Source organism: Strix uralensis, chromosome 5 (genome assembly GCF_047716275.1).
Source record: "Strix uralensis isolate ZFMK-TIS-50842 chromosome 5, bStrUra1, whole genome shotgun sequence".
Lineage (NCBI taxonomy): Eukaryota > Metazoa > Chordata > Aves > Strigiformes > Strigidae > Strix > Strix uralensis.
In genome coordinates, this window is record NC_133976.1 from 14,117,284 (window position 1) to 14,135,780 (window position 18,497).

At 41.0% G+C, this 18,497-nt stretch overlaps 1 protein-coding gene across 2 annotated transcripts; it reads right to left on the bottom strand.

The window, feature by feature from the left end:
- Positions 1-22: 22 nt before the first annotated feature.
- DNAJC2 (DnaJ heat shock protein family (Hsp40) member C2) lies at positions 23-18,310 on the bottom strand. 2 transcript variants are annotated; one of them, XM_074869899.1, is made up of 17 exons: positions 18,153-18,310; positions 17,223-17,413; positions 16,563-16,638; positions 14,292-14,390; positions 11,328-11,469; positions 10,045-10,125; positions 9,225-9,290; positions 7,428-7,519; positions 7,206-7,327; positions 6,234-6,383; positions 5,846-5,934; positions 5,690-5,759; positions 3,918-4,102; positions 2,585-2,685; positions 1,552-1,659; positions 675-829; positions 23-144 (listed from the first exon to the last, which is right to left on the bottom strand). In XM_074869899.1, exons 1-17 carry the CDS (start codon positions 18,208-18,210, stop codon positions 70-72), a joined length of 1,860 nt encoding a protein of 619 aa, XP_074726000.1. In that variant the 5' UTR covers positions 18,211-18,310; the 3' UTR covers positions 23-69. The 2 variants fall into 2 exon arrangements, with proteins under 2 accessions (XP_074726000.1, XP_074726001.1); XM_074869900.1 differs by having other exon boundaries at positions 17,223-17,324; positions 18,153-18,223.
- Between the last annotated feature and the right edge of the window lie 187 nt (positions 18,311-18,497).

An 18,497-nucleotide genomic window follows, 5' to 3' on the forward strand; every position in this document is an offset into this window, starting at 1 on the left:
TTAAGGAAGGAATGAAAACGTGTACAGTATTTGCATTTTTATTATAAAACAAAAGATTGTCAGTAAGAGTCATTTCTTGACTTTAGTAGCATTCATCACTTGTTCTTGAGCAGCTTTCTTCGCCTTGACCATTTCAACGAGTTCCTGGAGAGTTGGAAAACAAAAACACAACTTACCTAAATGTGGAAATTGCTAACAATACTGTGGTTTAGAACACTACATATATTCAGCCTGAAACACTTTAGCTCTCAACCTAGTGAGGAATCTAGACAGTTTAATACCTTAAAACAATTTCTCTTAGAAACAAATAAATTCATGGAAGGTCAATGCATATCTACTTCCTCTGTAGCAGGAACATTACCTACAGAAGACTAGGGATAGGACTTTACCATCTACGAGAGCTTGCTGACAAATTGTAAGACAGACTTCATGAGACATATTTCCCTTTCGAGCTTCCAGAGCCACTACTTTCACTGAGGAGAACTTAGTCCTTAGCCCCAAAAGAGCAGTGAGTTAGCAAAAACCCCAAACCAAACACTTTCTCCATAAGGCTCCATCTTATGCTAGTTTGCTGTTGTCAGATACTGTCTCTGGTAGGGAAAGCAACATTAGAAGCAAAGGATTCTAACAAGACCTGGGTAATTACAGTCCTGGAAGGAGGTGAGGTACCTTACCTTATATCGCTTCATGCAGTCTTTTTTTGACCGGCCTGGAACAGCTGCTGCTATTTTCTCCCATCTTTCAGGAGTATTTACTGGGTAAGTCTTCAATGCTTGTTCTAAAAGCTTTTGTTCTTCCGTAGTCCAAGGGGATGAATCTAAAGGTGATCCTGGTTTTAAATGCAAAAGTGACAGTAAGAAAATGAGTCTATGAGATAAGCCTAAGAAAATACTGTAAAATTGATTACAGTTGATTTAAAATCCTTGCAGTTTTGTGATACAAGTAGTCTGACCTAAGGGCTACCCAGAACTAAAAACCCGAAAAAAACACCCAAACAACCTGAAACTGACTGGACAAGTGGCCCTTGGGATCTTTATTTAAAGCCCAGAGGAGTTATAGAAGGTAACATCTTTCATTGTCAGCTGGGTGTTAGATCACTGTAACTGCCCCGGGAAGCCACAGCATTAGGGCAGCAATGCTTTTGCGTTATGTTAAGGAACGCTTAGTAAGGAAACACAGCCTCCTGCAAGTGTCTGGAAAATTTGATGGGAGGTGTTTGTGGTTTAAGAGGAGACCAAAACTTAGCTGTAGGATGATCCTGTATCCCAAGTGCATCTGCTCAGGCCTACTCTTACCTGAAAATGTCACACCCTCTGAGGAGCGGATAATCTCAGCATCAGACTGAAACAGGAAGCACTTCAAACTGTCACTAGTTAACTGTGGTTTGTACTGTCTCTACCAGAAACCCTCAAATCCAGTCACAGAGCCTGGATCACTTACTTGCTACATAAATTTGTAAGTAATCAAGTCTTAAGTAAGTTCTGGATTACTTTCTTACTAAGATGCACAGGGGAGACAACTCTGCAGGAAGGACTTCCTGTTCACCTTTACCTTCAAATCGTTCCGAGGGGGCAGCACTGTCCATCTGAGGCACCACGCCGTGTTCTTTTTTAAATTTGTCAAATGCTTTCTTGTTTATGTCATCTTTTTGATGAGGGTCTGTAAGCAACAGACATTGAATAATTATTGCAACAAAATGAAAGCCAGGTATAGTAAGAAAAACATTGTGCAGCAGATTACTGTAAACTAATAATCAAAAAACCAAGTTCGTCGTTCCTTTAAAATGATGGTAAAGAGGTTGGTAGATTAAAAAAAAAAGTAAGTCTTTCAGGGTCCAATAAACTGTCAGACTGTCCACCCCCTATCCTGCTTTATACTGCTCAGATGAATGCTTTCTCTGTATAAGTTTAAGCCTGAATCTGCAATTTCAGTGAAATCAAGAGGGATTATTCTTTCAAATTCGGGCTGTGGCACAAAGCTCACAGAGTACAAGCATGTCAGAGGGGCAGGAACACTGGGAATATCTGGGTCCTCCTTGTGCAGGTATGTGGTTTGGAATGGTGAAACTTCTTGAAAACTTTGTTTTTTTCTTCTATAGTGGAATGTTTTGATTTTCCTTGAGAACATATTCCAGAGCTCTATAGGCTCCGTTTACCACAAGAGATGAGCCACATTAATTTAGGTGTCTTACTCTGGTGTTGAGTCCCATTCCTCTCTTTACAGTATCTTTATAGCTTCATCAACTCCATTTGTTCTGAATGCCTTCCTTCGTAGAGAGCTTTCTCAGAGGCCAATTTGTGTGAGTGTAGAGGGGCCTAGACAACACATGTGGCCTCAACATCTGTGTATCAAGTTAGGTTAAGACAGTTCCTGAGAGTCTCTCACAGTGGTGACCTACACAATAGCCATTAGGCTGAAAATACTGAATCACATAAATGCTCCTCTAATCTTCCCTCTGAACTACATTTCTTTTGAGGATAGACAGAGGATTTTCACATAATAGAAACAATGCAGTTCAAAGAAAAATCAAGCTGTACAGAAGCATGCAGACCATCTTATTACAAAAATAAGGTAATATAGATACCAAGCTTTTGGAGGCTCTTTGCTTTATTGATGACATCTTTTGCTGTTCGTTTTATTCCAGTAGTGGAGTGCAAGTTCATATAATTGGCAATAACTTCCCACCTAAAGCAAGAATGGAAAGGGTAAACCAGCATATTACATAATAGCTTATCTTCATACAAGCTGTGGTCAAGCTCCTGTACACATTTATATCAACTCCTAAGTTTAACCATACTTAAATACATATAAACTCTCATCATAACTATTCTGGAAAGCTTTAGTCACTACATGTGGATATTTCCCTTAAGAATTCAGTCAGTTTGGGTGAACTTGGCTTCCAATACAGAAAAAGGACAGGGTAGAATGTAGATGTAAGTGCAAACCTCTAATCCTCAAAACTCTGCTCAGCTGTTGCTTTCCTGAATTCACTAAACACCTCTGTGATTAAATACCACAGGCTGCACTGGAAGGGCTGGGAAGTTACTAACCCTGTGTCCACTGGCCCCCAGAAGAATACCTAAACATCAGATAAAGGGGCTTCAACAGGAGAGAGCTAGAACAGCCTAGCCCCAAAATTATTCCCAGTGCATTCTTAGAAAATAGAAGGGAATATTTGCACCTGATCAGACAGGAGGATTGTATCTAGGCCTGTGTTCTCAATGAGTCCTCGACTGCTGAGCTGCAGTACAGAAACAGGTACTGGTATCATCTCCATAAAGAGTACGACAGCTTGGGTTTTTTTTAAAAAGCAAGCATCCAAATCTTGTAATAAGATTCAAGTCTGTAAATCTCAAGTGGAAGGCAGCATTTCACTCCTGGGAAAGAACAGGATTTAAGGCATGTGCCTGTTCTTGATGCTTATTAGTAAGCCAGTTGCCAGTGCTGCTTCCTGTGAATCCCAGCCTTTCCCTTTTTCCCTGTCTCTCCCCTAAAGAGAGCTGGGGCATTTAACTCGTATCTCTGGATGTTTTCCTCCTACCATGTAGAGGAGAAACCAGCCACACATTCACTGTGGAGCTACTGGCAGTAGTTTGCTTGTATTCCTACCCATGGTCACTGTTCTGTGCTTTGATGACCGGAGCCTACGCTTAGTAAGCACCTTAGCACAATCTTGCTGATGGACTAAGGCTCCAGTCTGGGGGGAAACAATACAGGCCCAGAGCTAACTCCAGTGATGTGTAGAGCATGGTATTAAGAGAAGACAAACCACAGGCTGCTCAACAAAGAAAAGGAGGAAGTTTAAGGAGTCCTCATGCTGACATCATACTTTGGATAGTCTGAAAATAAGTTGTATTACGGTTGTTATTTAATTAAAAATTGTTAGTAGGGCTTTTAACACCAAACCCGAGAAGTACCTTGAGTTAGTCCCTGCTGGGAAGAGGTTTACAGCTTTAATTAACAACTGTAAATCATCTTCTGGCCAATTTTTGCTTCCCCCTCCACCACCAGTAGTTGACTTTTCTGAACTCTTTGTTGCTTGACGCATACGAGCTTCTGCCTCTTCTTTCTCTCGCCTTATTTGTTCATTTATTTCTTCTATCTGAAGGATTGTAAACAAGCATTATTTATTTATTTTTACATTTTACAGTGACACAAACCCCTCTCTCTGGAATTGCTTTGAGCCTTGAATTTTACTTAGTTTCTGTTCTGTATGTTATACGTAAGGAAATTGAGGAGTTTATCTGCTCCAGTATTATTTCCCTCCATCCCATGCATAAATTTGGCCATCCCAGGTTAGGAACTAGAGCAGGAATCCATCACAAGCTCACCAGGAAATTAAATGAACATTCCCAGGATTAAGGCAAAACTTCTAAATCTAGCATGAATGTCCAGGCTAACACCTTATTTACAGGGACAGATCCACAAAAGTATTAAGGACTTAAAGTGACTAGTGAGGGCAGTTAAACATCCATGTTGAATACACTGATTCCCAAATCTTCCAACCTAACTGCTACCTAAGCCTGGTTATGCCAGAAATTCTGTTACTATGGTTGTACTAAGTTAGCATTAACTACAACAACCCAGATTTTAGTTACTAAGTGCTTAGGGTTAGATGGCCATGTGTAGTGTGTTAGCAAGCAATTCAGCAGAACTTAAGTTATCCATCACACATCTCTGTGAACTGTAATCACATCTTGAGACTGTGGTGTGACACATCTTTAATGTATCTGAGTATGCCCAGTCCAGTCTTGGCAATATTAAAAAAGATATGTACTTATGCCTGTTGGCAGGATGCTCAAAATAGGTTTCTTGCTGTCTATCTCATAATAAAATCTTCCTGGCAAAAGGAAAGTTATCTGACTGATAGATAATTTTTATTAAAGTGGAACAGTTTTAACAGAGACAGAAAGGTGACTATCCTGTATTTAGAACACTCTCCTGGAGACTGGGAGTTTGGATTCAGTCCCCTGTAGAACAAGAGGGATTTGAGTCTTAGGTTGTCTGATGAGTAAACCTGACCCTCCACTGGGGACAGATCATCTTCCCCACCAGGAAAGAAAGTTCACAGCTGTGAATCCAAAGTGGATGAGAGAAAGCACCTTATTCTTTCTGCAGGATGTAGGTTCAGCCTTATTAGTCCAAATGGCTTTTCCCTGCTGCCAAATATAGGCAGATCATTGCTGTGTTTTGTAAGTCCTGATCACAAGTGTCTTGCTTTTCCCATACTTCGGTATCCAACCCACTGGCCCTGCCAGTGCCCAGGGCCTGCAGCACTTAAGTCCTTTTGTGGATCTAGCCCCAGGTCACGGATCCTAGACAGGATTTTTCTTTCCTAACAGAATAGGTTAAGGCTGCCCTCCTTCCCCTCTAGGTAATTGCAACCCATTGTTGGGCAAAATTAAATTCCTCTACTCTTCATGTATACTGTACAAATGGTAGGTTTTGTGTCCTTTACTAATTAAAAATGCATACTTTTCTCTCAGCTGGCCCTGGTTATTTCACCAGCCATGAACTGCACTATGTAAAATGGAGCAGAGATCAACGCCTGGGGACTCTGAAGCTCAGGTCTTTGTGTTTAATGGGCAGGATTCCACAGCAGCTATGTTGTATCTTACTTCGATTCAGTCATGTAGATTTCACAAATCAAATTACTCTGTTATTTTGATTTGACACTCAGCATAATTACCTGTTTTACTACAGCCGCCTTTCCTCCTTCCCTTGTTGTGGATGTAAGTGCTTCATTCAAGCATTGCAGACTAAAAATAAATTATTAAGTTACAACAGATAGCTAGTAGAAAGATGGGTATCAAAACGAGCAGAAATCAGCAGCAGGAAGACTTACCTTGCTAGCTCAAGACGATCACAAAGCTTTTCCACCTCCTCCATCATTTTAACACAATCTGCCTCATTATCAGAAAAGTAATTCCAGTTCTGGAAGCAGAAATACATGTTCTACAAAGTTCTTGAACTTTATTGCCCTGTTCCTTCAGAGAAAGGCTTAACACACAGCATTCTTCAGCCACTGCTGTGTTTTGACCTATTTGGTCAGCTTTACTCGTAACTCAAAACTGTATGATACGTATGTGTTTTAGTATTTTGCTTTTTAGTAAACCCACTTTCTGTACCCATCTCCAGCCAGAAGAACAAGTAAGCATGTGATAGGGTCTGATCTAAGCAAACAGTAATTTCACTCATGTAACCTGTATTTTACTATAATAATATTTAAATACCTTGCATGTCGTTCTCAGTTTTTGCCTTTCTTTCTTGATTGCTTTTTTCTGTATCTCTTTTTCCTTTTTAGCCACTAATGCTTGTTGCCTAACTTCTTCTTCCTCCTTTTCTTTTGCTAACCGTGCTGCTTCTAATTCTGCTTGTCTTTGCTGTAATCAAAAGGAATAAACAAAGAAAAAAACCTCAAAGTCACACTGTTACAGGGCCGTTCAGTATTAAAATATGCTGTTTGTGGTTTTTAATACATCAATACTTTAATGTTTGGTTTTCCAAGAATTTTGAGGGAGGTAATGCTAACTGGTATATGTTCATCAGCTCAGATACTCAGTATGAAGACCCCTAGTTTATAAATCCTGACTTCCTTGCTTCCTTGACAATGAAGATACAAAACTGTATGAAGTTTCCTATCCCGCTCCAAGAGTATAAGCCTGGAAAAATGCAGTGGTCCAACCCTTCTCCTGCATCATTATTAACATAATATCTTGCAGTGCTCCAGTATTGTCTTTTAAGTCACTTTTTAGCACCTTACAGTTCCCTTTCACTCCTGGTACTGTTTTCAGAGCCATCTTTTCCAAGCTGTTAATATTAATCAGACATGTTATGTTACCTCAAAGATTTTCATACCAATCAACCATTCACAGACCATATGTCCAAGGCAAGCGGCTGTATCCATTTTACGAGAAAGGAAAGTACGCCACAGAACTTAACAACTACCTCTAAACCAGAGGAAGTATAGGCAACAACAGAACTCAGTTTAGAAGGTTTTTTGTTTCAGATCTGTGCTCCTTGTTTTCTTCTCATTCTCAAAAGGCTGTCAGTCTTGCGCTGCATGTTGCACAGGGATCAGAGACAACACATCTTTAAACCCCAATGCAATTCTAACAGTAGCTTTCTGACACATCTAGAAGCTGAAGCAGTGGATCAGGTGTGAATGAAGCAAGGTTCTTCAACTCACAAAGTAGTTAACTTACTTTTTCTTTTGCCTCCTGTTCTTTTCGTTTTGCTTCTACCTTTGCTTTTTTCTCTGCTTCTTTCTTTGCCTTTTCTTCCTCCTTAAATTTCTTTATCCTGGGATCACAGCTGTATGCATTGTCTGGTAGAAGAAAGGATGCATCATGTACAAAAGAAAAACAAGAGATTTCCACTGCTAGTTAACAAATCTGTCTTTAAAAAGCAGCAGTGTGCATGCTCACCAACAAGTGTCCTAATTCTGTTCATTTCTTCTTTTTTTCTTAATGCTCTGGCAGCTCTGTTCTGCTTTTCAATCCACCTCCTTTCATCTCGACTAAAAAGGGAAAGCATAGTTAGTTCCCTACATGTAATACCCTACAGTATTACTCTGCTAGAAATTCATCATCAAACTTTTTAAAAAAATGTTTCCCCACACAGATGCTCTTCTCTGAATATTTCAAAAATAGACTTCAAAAAATTATGTTCCAGGCCTCAGGCTCCTGTCAAAAATGCTAAATATTTACACAATTACATAAACCTGACAAAACAAGCTGCTTATCTGTCATTGCAGGGAATGAGATCATGGACTTGATTTCCAAAATGCAATCCACTTGTTGACCTAACATTAAACCCAAGCAAAACAACTGAAATGCTGGTATAGTTTAATTAAAGGGCAGCAAGATAATCAATGGCAATTATCTCTATTTTACAGAATACGAGTCATGTCAAGTAAACCCATCTGCACAGAAAGAACACTTTCTACAAAGTACCCTGACACTCTAGTAAAATACAGCTCAGGTTAAATAGATTAAAAATTGGCTGATGTAATAATCTGGAAATATTTGTCAGTGCGGTAAAGAGGCAAATTTTTAGTGGGGGTCTATATCCTCATCCACACAACCAAATACAGAACAGTATCTTAGAACAAAGAAAACAATCCCCATAAGAGTAGGAGACTACTACAAGTAGATAGAAGGTTTAAAACACGAGCAACATCACCTTTGGCAAGAAGCGGTAACAAAATCACGACCACCTAAACAGAAGCTGAAACGTAGTTGTCTCTCAAGTACAGCATACTATGTACCATTTATCTAAACATTTTTTAAAAGGACACCAGTGACAGGAATAAGCACAAAAAAGAGCTATGCAAATAATTCAAGAGCCTTCCAACGAGAAGCCTAGAGATTAATCTGTATAATTTATCAAAAATATCAAAAATACAAGTGATAAGGAATTCATTACAGTGCCTTCACAGAATCTTCACAGGAGACAGAACACTGGGTCCAGAGAGGCTCAGAAGAGTTAACAGCAGAAAAAGACAGAAGAAGAATGAATGCCTAGCTACAGCCTAAATGACACAGGTTTGAATCAAACTACAAAATTGATTTCTATTCAAACTTGGAAGAAGAGGTTCATACAGTGCAAGTTATGGTTATACAAGGATGACTAAGGGATCCTGCATCCTGTGAAATACACATTGGACTAAATGATTTGGTGCTCTAACTTGAACGTTCTGTGTTTATAACTGTAGGAAGGATAAAAACAGAATGTATTTTCCAATGGCAACATGGTCCATGTAATTCAGCAACTATCACTACATTAACAAATACACAATTTTTATTAACATCAAACCATCAGAACTACTCTCTCTAAATTCTAGAAAGTATCACTCATCTCAGCACAGTTGGAGTGAGAAATGATATCTGCTTACTCATCCACTCCGTTCTGGCTCTAGGTTCAACCTTGTGTTTGGGACTTGCTAGAACTGCAAGTCTGAACTTAAATGAACACACATTTCAAAGCACCTCAGAAACACCTCTGTGATGCAAGCAAGAACTATTTCAAATTACACAAATAAAACAAAGAGAAGCCCACAGTCAGTCCAGTTCAAGTCCATGACTGATTACTAAGCTAGGAGGGTGGAATTCAGTCCTAGTTCAGCTACTTTTCTTCCTATGACTTACAGTCCAATAGAAAGTTGGAAAATCTTGCTGTATCAACCTCTCAGTCTCCTGTCAAATTTATTTTTACTTACATACCATTCTGCTTTTTCTTTTTCCTCTTCATCTAAATAGGAAAACTCTCTCCAGGAATCAAAATTATACCTAAAAGGAATGAAAAAGGAAAACAGCAAAACTATTACAAACAATCTACCTTTTTTCTATTAGGTTTCTGGAGGCAATGACACTGTTATTTACAATTTATAATACATAATTTACAATTATACTGCACCTACAGTGATTCCATTGTGTTAAGTCAAAACACAAGAGGCTATTGAAAGTAATGATTTACATTTATCTGTACTGTAGGACAGAGTGTATTTTAGGACGGGATCAGTATCACCAACTCTAAATGCCTACAGTGCCATTTTCTAAGCTCCCATTATAGGCAGTGGAGATACAGTGCAGCCTGTAAAGTTCAGAGATAAATTAATTTAATCTTCATATAAGCATCCGTATTTAGCAGGTAAGTCAAGCCATAAACTCTACTGACTTTACTGGACTAGACAGACCCCCCTTAACTACGAGCTTAAATACCTAGTAGACACCTTCACTGAAAACATGAATTAAGTGATATGAGCCCCACTTCTAGTCCATGGGTCAACTCGGTTCACAGCCGTTGTGGTCAGAGAAGCGTCAGAGGCTCCTGCTGCAACTGTGAATTTACAACACGGATGCCTTAGCTAGGAGAAAGCCAGCCTGGTTTGTGGAAGGCACCAAACAGCTGTGGGGTAATTTTGTGACATTACTAGGTCAGAACAGACCACAGCCAACAACCTACATACAAAAGGGTCTGCAAGCCCTTTATATCACACGTCTTGAATACTGTGAATAGAAACTGAGGTATCAGCTAACTTACCAAAATGAATAGAATGCATCTACTTCTTCAAATGATGAATTCATGTCCCCAAGTTTAGGAACATTTTTCTTATTTGACCACCTGAAAATAAATGGATATAATTCAAGAAAGAATATTTACAATCTCACTTCATAACATGGCATGTCTTAAGTACAGAATCAAAATACCAGATCAGAGGCTCCCTCCCCCCAACACAGAGGGGCACCAGGAAAGAGGGAGAAAACAGAAGCGTTCCTTTTAAACATCCTCCAGATTAGGCCTTTTTTGGGGAGCTCCCCCAGAAAAGCAAACTCCTCCTGCCTGAGTTTGGTGTGCCTACAAGGAGATTTGACGGAGCACAAGCTATCTTTGTAGGTATTCAATTCTCCACACACATTCTCCTGGTAGAGCAGCTTACAGAAAGTGGACAAAAGGTGCTCGGTGAGTAACTCGGCTCTGTGGTAGGCTACAGGAAGTTTCCCACAGGTTCTAATGGAGTACGAAGGAATAATGCATGCTCTGCCTCCATTCCATTTTTTCCCTACAAAGAGGGAAATCTTCCATAAGCTCTAGAATTTGTTATTCCATGACACAGCATCCATTTCCAAGCAGAGAAGGGAACGACCCATCTGACAACCACAGATCCAGGTCTGAATCTCTAGAATACTTGATGAAAGATTCAATAAATTGTCTTTAAATAATCAACAGATTGTTCGGAATGTGTCATAAAGTGCCTCACACAATAAAACGTTTTTTCATACAGATAAAAGGTGAAATAGACTTCAATTGTGACAGCCTTAATACAAAGTTAATTGGCAAGCATGAATCAAATGCAGAAAAAAAGTCACACACCTTAAGAGAGAACCACCAAATATTGATAGTTACATTTATCTTCTCTTTTAACCAGCTAAATTGTGAACATAACTATTGTCTCCTGTTAATGTCTCACCCTCATAAGAAAATCATAAAAAAAAGGAATTTTTAGTCAGTAGCATACACACACTTGGTATAGTAAATAAATAAGATGAAACAATGTGTTGTACAAAAAGCACAGTAAGTAATACGGAGCAAAGAACAGACTTTTTTTTTTAATTATTTCATGGGTCACTCAATGCCACCAGTGTGACAGTTCAGATTATTTTAAAATGAAATAAAGAATGCACTATTTTACTTGTATTACATTTCTAGCAAATTAATGCATCTCCCAGCATCCCTTAAACTCACACCTGTTACAAACACAATGCCAGAAGAGCTTGCAAATGCTGATTCTCCAGTAACAGCAAAGGCAGTCTGACATAGCTTACCTGGCATTCCTTTCAAAAACTGGTGAAAAAACTTCAAAGAAGTTTTCTTTTGCTTCACTTTTGGAAGGTACAGAGTTATCAAAAGTAGGGTCTATGCTGTTAAATGCTCGTCGTTTCACAGGATCAGATAGTATTTCATAAGCTGAAAAAAAAGTTACCAGACATAAAATGTGAGACCAAAGTGAGTCTTCCCCACAGGGTGGGAATGTTACAGAAAAGGTTCTAAATGTTTAAAAAGATACTCTCAGATCTGTTTGATCCATCATTCTCTACAACTTGATATTTAATACTTTTAGTGACACCAAATAGCATTGCTGTTAATAAGTAGAAGGAAAAATGTACGAAAAACAGCACATTTAACCATTACGATGTAACAAACCAGTTTATATTTTAAATAATTTTATAGCAGTAAATTTGGTTCAGGCACTGGGAGTTTGGACATGACATCTTCAGGCTTTTATCCTACACCAGATCCTTGCAGATAAATTCACAAAACAGTCTGCTAAGACAGGCATGGAGTAAAAGCAGTCCCTGAGTTAATATGAGGTCAGAACTGGCAAGAACAGGAGCCATTCATTAGAATTTTTGCAGCTCATGATGAAGTTGTACTGAGACTTGGTGGTGTTGTGGTTTAACCCACCCAAGAACCACATAGCTGTTCACTCACTTCCCCCCAGTGGGATGGGGAAGAGAATCAGAAAACAGGTAAAACTCGTGGGTTGAGATAAAGACAGTTTAATAGGACAGAAAAGGAAGGGAAAATAATAATAGTGATAGAAGAATATACAAAACAAGTGATGCACAATGCAGTTACTCATCACCTGTTGACCAATGCCCAGGCAGTCCCTGAGCAGGGGGCCGCCACCCCCCGGCCAAGTCCCCCCAGTTTCATTGTTCAACATGATGCCATACGGTATGGAATATCCCTTCGGCCAGTTTGGGTCAGCTGTCCTGCCCGTGTCCCCTCCCAGCTGCTTGTGCACCCCCAGCCTCCCCCGCTGGCAGGGCAGCATGAGAAGCTGAAAAGTCCTTGACTTAGTGTAAGCACTGCTCAGTAACAACTAAAACATCAGTGTGCTATCAACATTATTCTCATCCTAAATCCAAAACACAGCACTATACCAGCTACCAGGAAGAAAATTAACTCTATCCCAACTGAAACCAGGACACTTGGAAAGAGTGCAGAACACCACATAGCTACTAACCAAAACATGCATGTGCTCCCAGTTTTCCCGTTCCTTACAGTCCTGCAGTTGGGGAGCATCACATTACTGAATCTTACAACCTGGAAATCACACACTGTAGCTTCAGTAATTCTTGTTTTCTCTCAAGGAAGCATGGAATTATTTTGTCAGTTCTAGCATACCCACTATTTTTTAATAAGAGTGAAAAGTCGAAGGAATCAAATTTGCATTGTGATCATTCATGGGCTTCTCTGACTGCACCCCTGGACAGAGATCACTGCACCGTGACGGTCAGATCTAGAAGGTGGTAAGTTGGGGGAGACCTTGATGCTCTGTGGTTCTGTAAACTGATCTCACTGCACCTGTTAATGGGGAGAGGAAGGAATGCAAGGGACCACCAACGAGCTGCTGCCTGCCAGGCTTCCCTTCCCGTCTGGGAAGGGACCAATACTCTAAATGACCCCAATGATTCTCTACATTGCAAGCTAGGAGCTTCAATAACCCTCATACCATTTTCCTGATGCAAGAAATTCTGTGCACATCCATTGGTTCCTCTTCCACCTAAGAGATGCTTCTTCCATATAGATCCCCAATTCTACTCCCACATACTCAGTTCCCCCAGCACTGTACCTCGCACTCATTCCTTTGTCGGACCCAGTTCTGAATCCCACCTACGTACTCCTGCCTTTCCAAGTTTCTTCTCTCCTTCCCATTACCACTTGCTCCTACTCCAGATTCCCCTTCCCTGCCACTGCATTTCCTTCCTCCAAGGTGCTGCCTGGGAGCATTACTCCTCTTCCATGCCGCTTTGTGCTTTCCTTTCTGTTTATTCTTAAACCTAGATTGTAAGTGGTGAAGGGGAAACCTATTTTGCTCCTTGAATGTAGAGCACAGAGCATATTCCTGAATTCCGGTGCAGGTCGTTCTTATTATAACTATCTGCCAGTTTCTGACAGGATTGCAACTATGGAAAAAAGTTTCCTTCGGCAACTTCTTTTCCTTCTGACAACTCTCGAGGCTGAAAAACATCATTAGCTTGTCTAACACAGCATCTAACACTTTAACTAGCGTTGCAAGAAGACACTCAGAGGAAGAAAGTTTAGAATACACAAATTCCAAGATTTCCCCCCACCCCAACCTTAGTGAGGCAAACAAAATTGTTTAAAATAAACAAAAGCGCCAAACTCCAAAGCACTTCCAGAGGCCTAAGGCATACACCTACAGCACTCCCTACGGTTCTGGAATCAGCCAGCAGTGGTGTTCCAGGTCACTGTAGGCCAGAAGGGAAATGTTATTCAACTGAGTTCCCTCCATCATCCGTGGGCAAAAAGAGCAGCTGAAGAAACTGATATCCTACACCAAATCAACAGATGCTCTGTCGGCAGAGTAAGCGCATTACAATTCAGATTTTTCCAATTGCTGTTGGTGTCCCAGGGGAATGACTTCAGAGCACACCAGTTCATCCCAGGTACGTGGCTACCTCTAGTGGTTCATCTTTGCTGCTACAAGGGTTCACATTTTGGCACCAAGTGGCATGGCCGACAAACGCCCATCAGTTGCATTCCCGCCTATCAGTTGCATTCCCGTACTGCTTCTACCTGCAGGGAAGTTCTATTAGTGTGATCTCGATTTATTGAGGCAGTTTTCTAAAATGGAGTAAGAACTTCTCTGGCTTTTTAGTAATTGACAATTCTATAAAAGCCTAGTAAAACACTACAAATAAGTTCCAGATTATCAAGTAGATCAAGAGTGTATCTAATAAAAGAGATCAATTGCTTACCTTTAGTTATGCAGGTAAAATAATCATTATCACCTTCTCCTATCTGTTCTCCTGCAGCTTTTCGCTTGTCTGGATGATGTTTCAAAACCATGGATTTATCTACCAAATAGATGCATTACGTTTAGAAAGGCTTCATCATCAACAGTTTATTTCTCACAAACTACAAAGTAATACAATAAGTGCAACTGACATTTCTCTAATTAGATAGTTAAAAAAACCCACAAAACAAAACCAAACCCCAGAAAACATTGGGAAGAAAACAGATATGAGTTAATGAACTTTCTTTGATTTAACACTACTGTCAGAATTAAAATTATTTCAGCTTTGCTGGGACACAAAATAACCACAACTGAAACTCTATTCCACTTTCACCAGCTGAAGAAGTACTGATTTTCTGAGACTTATTCTAATATTATGCATAGCCAAGTGCTTCAGTAACTCTAAGTGTGCAGTTAGCTTCAAAAAGCATAATGCAGTTTCAGGACCTTAATTGTGCAAGATTGTACAATTCCCTGTGCAATCATACTGAAAAATAAAGAAAAACAATTAATGTAATTTTAGTTGCTATTTCTAATGAAAAGCAAAGTAGTTCAGATAAAATAAAAATTGTATTCTATCCCTTTACTCAAGTTCTGAACACAACCCAAGATGAAATGTAGCAAGCAAATTACAGCCGTGAGCCTGTGAAGACTGCTGCACTTATCCATGGATAACATTAAGCACACAGACAAGACTTTGTGGTCAAGTTCTCCCTCTGCTTACGCCTTAAATCCTAAGATGTAACACATATAGAGTAGCTACTAAAGATGCCACCAAGGTTGTCTTAGTGTTTAAACAGTAAAAACAGATTTTAAACTGACTTCTTTCCCAAAAGGACTAGCCATATTACCATATAACATAAAATGTACCTTCCTGGCTCACTATAAAATATCAGAGAGAAGGTATCATGCGAGTAGTTACAGCAACCTGCCTTTTGAGAAACAAATCAGAATCCTTGTTAAAAATAGGAAAGCACAGTATATACTGGTGAGAAAGACTCACATCTCTATACCACCATGTAATAATTGAGTGCTGTTAGGATCCTAAAGAGAGAGATGCCCCAGTTCTTGCTCAGCAAGATTAGCGAGACCACTAATCAGCACCAGAACAGGTGTTGCTCTATGCTGTATTAGCACAGGCTCCACAGTGGTGCTGCTAAGCAACACGTACCTGAGGCAACATAATTTCCTGTGCCAGCCGATAAATTGCTAATTTCTACCCATTTTCATTTGAGAATAACTTAATCTTCACCTGTGGTTTCACTGGGGACAGTGATTCTACTCGCACCAGTACAGTTATACAGGCAAGAGCCTGCAAGATCAATTCACAAAACCATCAGCTCATTTCATACAGGCTATCAAACAATTTTCAGAGTACTTTTAAATCTTCCTCCACTAAATACTTGCATCCTCCTTGCAAAGTCAACCCTTAACTGCATTGCTTTCTAGGAAAAAACGTTCTGAAGCCCAACATGCTCCTTCACATAAAGCACCCCCAATCACCTGCATGCATTTCTGAATCATGTCATGATTTAATACACAGGACCCTGGTATCATTAAGCAACACACTGGCACTTCCAGGTTCTATTGTTCACTTACACAAAATGTCAAAGAAACTTAACCTCACAAGACTAATGGCTTGGGAATACCCCAGAGATCCAGCCAGAGGAACTCTAGTTTTCACATGGTAAAATGACCAAAGAAGAGCAAACCTGAGCTTCTCAGTGGCCTAAGTAACTTTTAGTTACTTGAATACCTGAAAATTCAAGAGTTGCTGCTCCATTCCCATGCAACGCTCAGTCTAATCAGAATGGTAACAGCAGCGTACTTCTTGAGCATTCATTAGCATTAATGTGGCAGCTAACCGCTGTAAGGGGGCTTCAAGATACCAACCTACTGAAATACACAGGGCAGGGCTACCTGTATTTCTCTGCCTCTCACTGAGCCTGGCTGCAGACTCAAAAATGCAGAAATGTACAGTTACAGTCTCAAGGTTGTTGACAAAAAAATACACAGGCAAGAACGCTAACACGTGAACTCGGTGAAATTTCTGAGTTCCCTAGCTTTAGGCCTGGGGATTTTTGATCTGTGATGTGAATCTGGAAAGCTAGTAAGCAACACAAATCAAAGGGCAGGGATTTTTAGGCCTGTGAAATAGTAAAAAGCTTGTCAGTGACATGTGTGTATTTTCATGTGGAAAACTGTTGTGTACATCTGAAAGAAAGGTACTTACGAGCTGCTTTGATTTGTTTCTGAGTAGCCCTGTATCGTATATTTCCTAGCCCAAGAACAGCATAATGGTCTTGATTCTGAGGAAAAAAAACAACCAAAGAACCTTAATGAACATTGATAAATACAACCTAAAAAGTCACAACACATGAAGAAAAAGTTATCCTCCCATGTTTTAAAAACAAGCGGCAGAATTCCTCCTTTTCCCAATAAATATCAGAAAAATTGTTGTAAAGGCCGTAATTATTGAATAACCAAATATCAATACATTAAGCCACAGTTACAGAAATTCCATTAGCTTAATCTAAATTGGATTAAAGCACTGAATCCCAGAAAGTTCAATTATTAGAAAATTGAATTGCTGTCTCTAATATTAAGAGTGCTGACGCAGAATAAGGGAGGCAGTAACAGGAAGAAGACAGACTTTTAGTGCTCACAGGCAGTTCAAGACTAAGATCTTATCTTGATGTGTGCTTGAGTTTGCCCTCATCAACTGTTACACGTGAAAAATATAAACCCAGATAAAACACTATCAAGGACACAAACCAATTCAGATGGGGGTGGGAGAGGAGGAGGAAAGGGATCTTTAGCTGGGAATGACAGGTAAGTATGTAGGAGACTCCCAGCAAAAATAAATTAACACTAATCTGTAACAACTGAATACCTTCCAGTCCTTTGGATCAAGGGTTTTTAACATAGGAAATTCTTCAAGCTGCAATTCTTCATCCCCTGATTCTTCAGAAAGTTCCTTCTCATCTTCTAGCTCCTGGAAAGAGGCAGAAACATTTATGTTTCTCCTCTTAATAAATGCTTCAAACCATCTTCCCACAGGTTCCACTTGACAGAGTACTGATGCTATAAGCAAAAACATAAAAGCAACTTCACCTTCTGTGGTTTACTTTTTTCTTCTTTTTTAAATTAAAGCCCATAAAAGTACTGCATCACACAAGGCCACAGACTGCCAAATCTTCTAGTTTGCTCTAAAAACACCGGACTGCTTTAAAAATTGCAAGAACCAGCACACATGTCTATCAGATGGTATCTTCCAAACACTTCACTGTGTTCTCAGATCTTGAAAGGTGCTTTCAAGTTAAAGGAACGCCCGTGTTAAATGATATTTAATATTTTTCTTGCTTCGGTAATAGAGAAGATAAATGCGGCAGAAACATTAAATTTGGATTGATCTGCTCTGCGTTCCCGCTCCCCCTTTTACAGGCCACTCCCTCTGGCAGCGAAACCAGACTTGTTGCTCACACACTGACTTGAAACGAGCACCGAGGCAGATGCAACACGTGAAGAGGATAGAATCAGAGTAAATCAAACAGGCAAGTTCTTCAGAAACAGAACATTTTTCAACTCTTAACGCCTAAGCAGGTGCTCGGCGGGTGGGTTTTTCCCCTAGAACGCGCACTTCCTCGGAGCGGGAGAAGCCTCGCTCCTGACAGCATCCCCAGAGGGGTGCCCTGCGCCCCGGCCGGCAGCGGGAGATCCCGGCAGCGCCGCCCCAGTCCCCTCCCCGACGGGGCTCGGCACCAGCTACAGCCCCGCGGCCGGGCCGCTCCCGCCCCCCGCCTGAGGGGCCGGCGGTACCTACCGGCCGACAGCGCCCTGGTGACGGCCGTGACCTGCCCCTCCTGCGCCCCCCGCAGCATGGCGGCGGCGGGCGGGCGGCCGGAGCGAGCCTCGGGCCTGGGCACCGGGCCCCGCTCGCCTCACCTCGCCGGTTGCCAGGAGCCGGCGCATGGAGGCGCCCGGCGAGCGCTTCCGGGGCGGCGGCGGCGTGCGGCGGGATAAGCGGCCCGGCGGGGCCCGGCCCCCCCGCCGACCCCCTCGCCCCCCTGCCTCCTCCGCGCCGCCGCTCCGCAGCAGGACCGGCATCCGCGGCGGGGCCCAGCCGGGGCCGGCAGCAGCCGAGCTCAGACCCGCGGCTCGGGGCGGG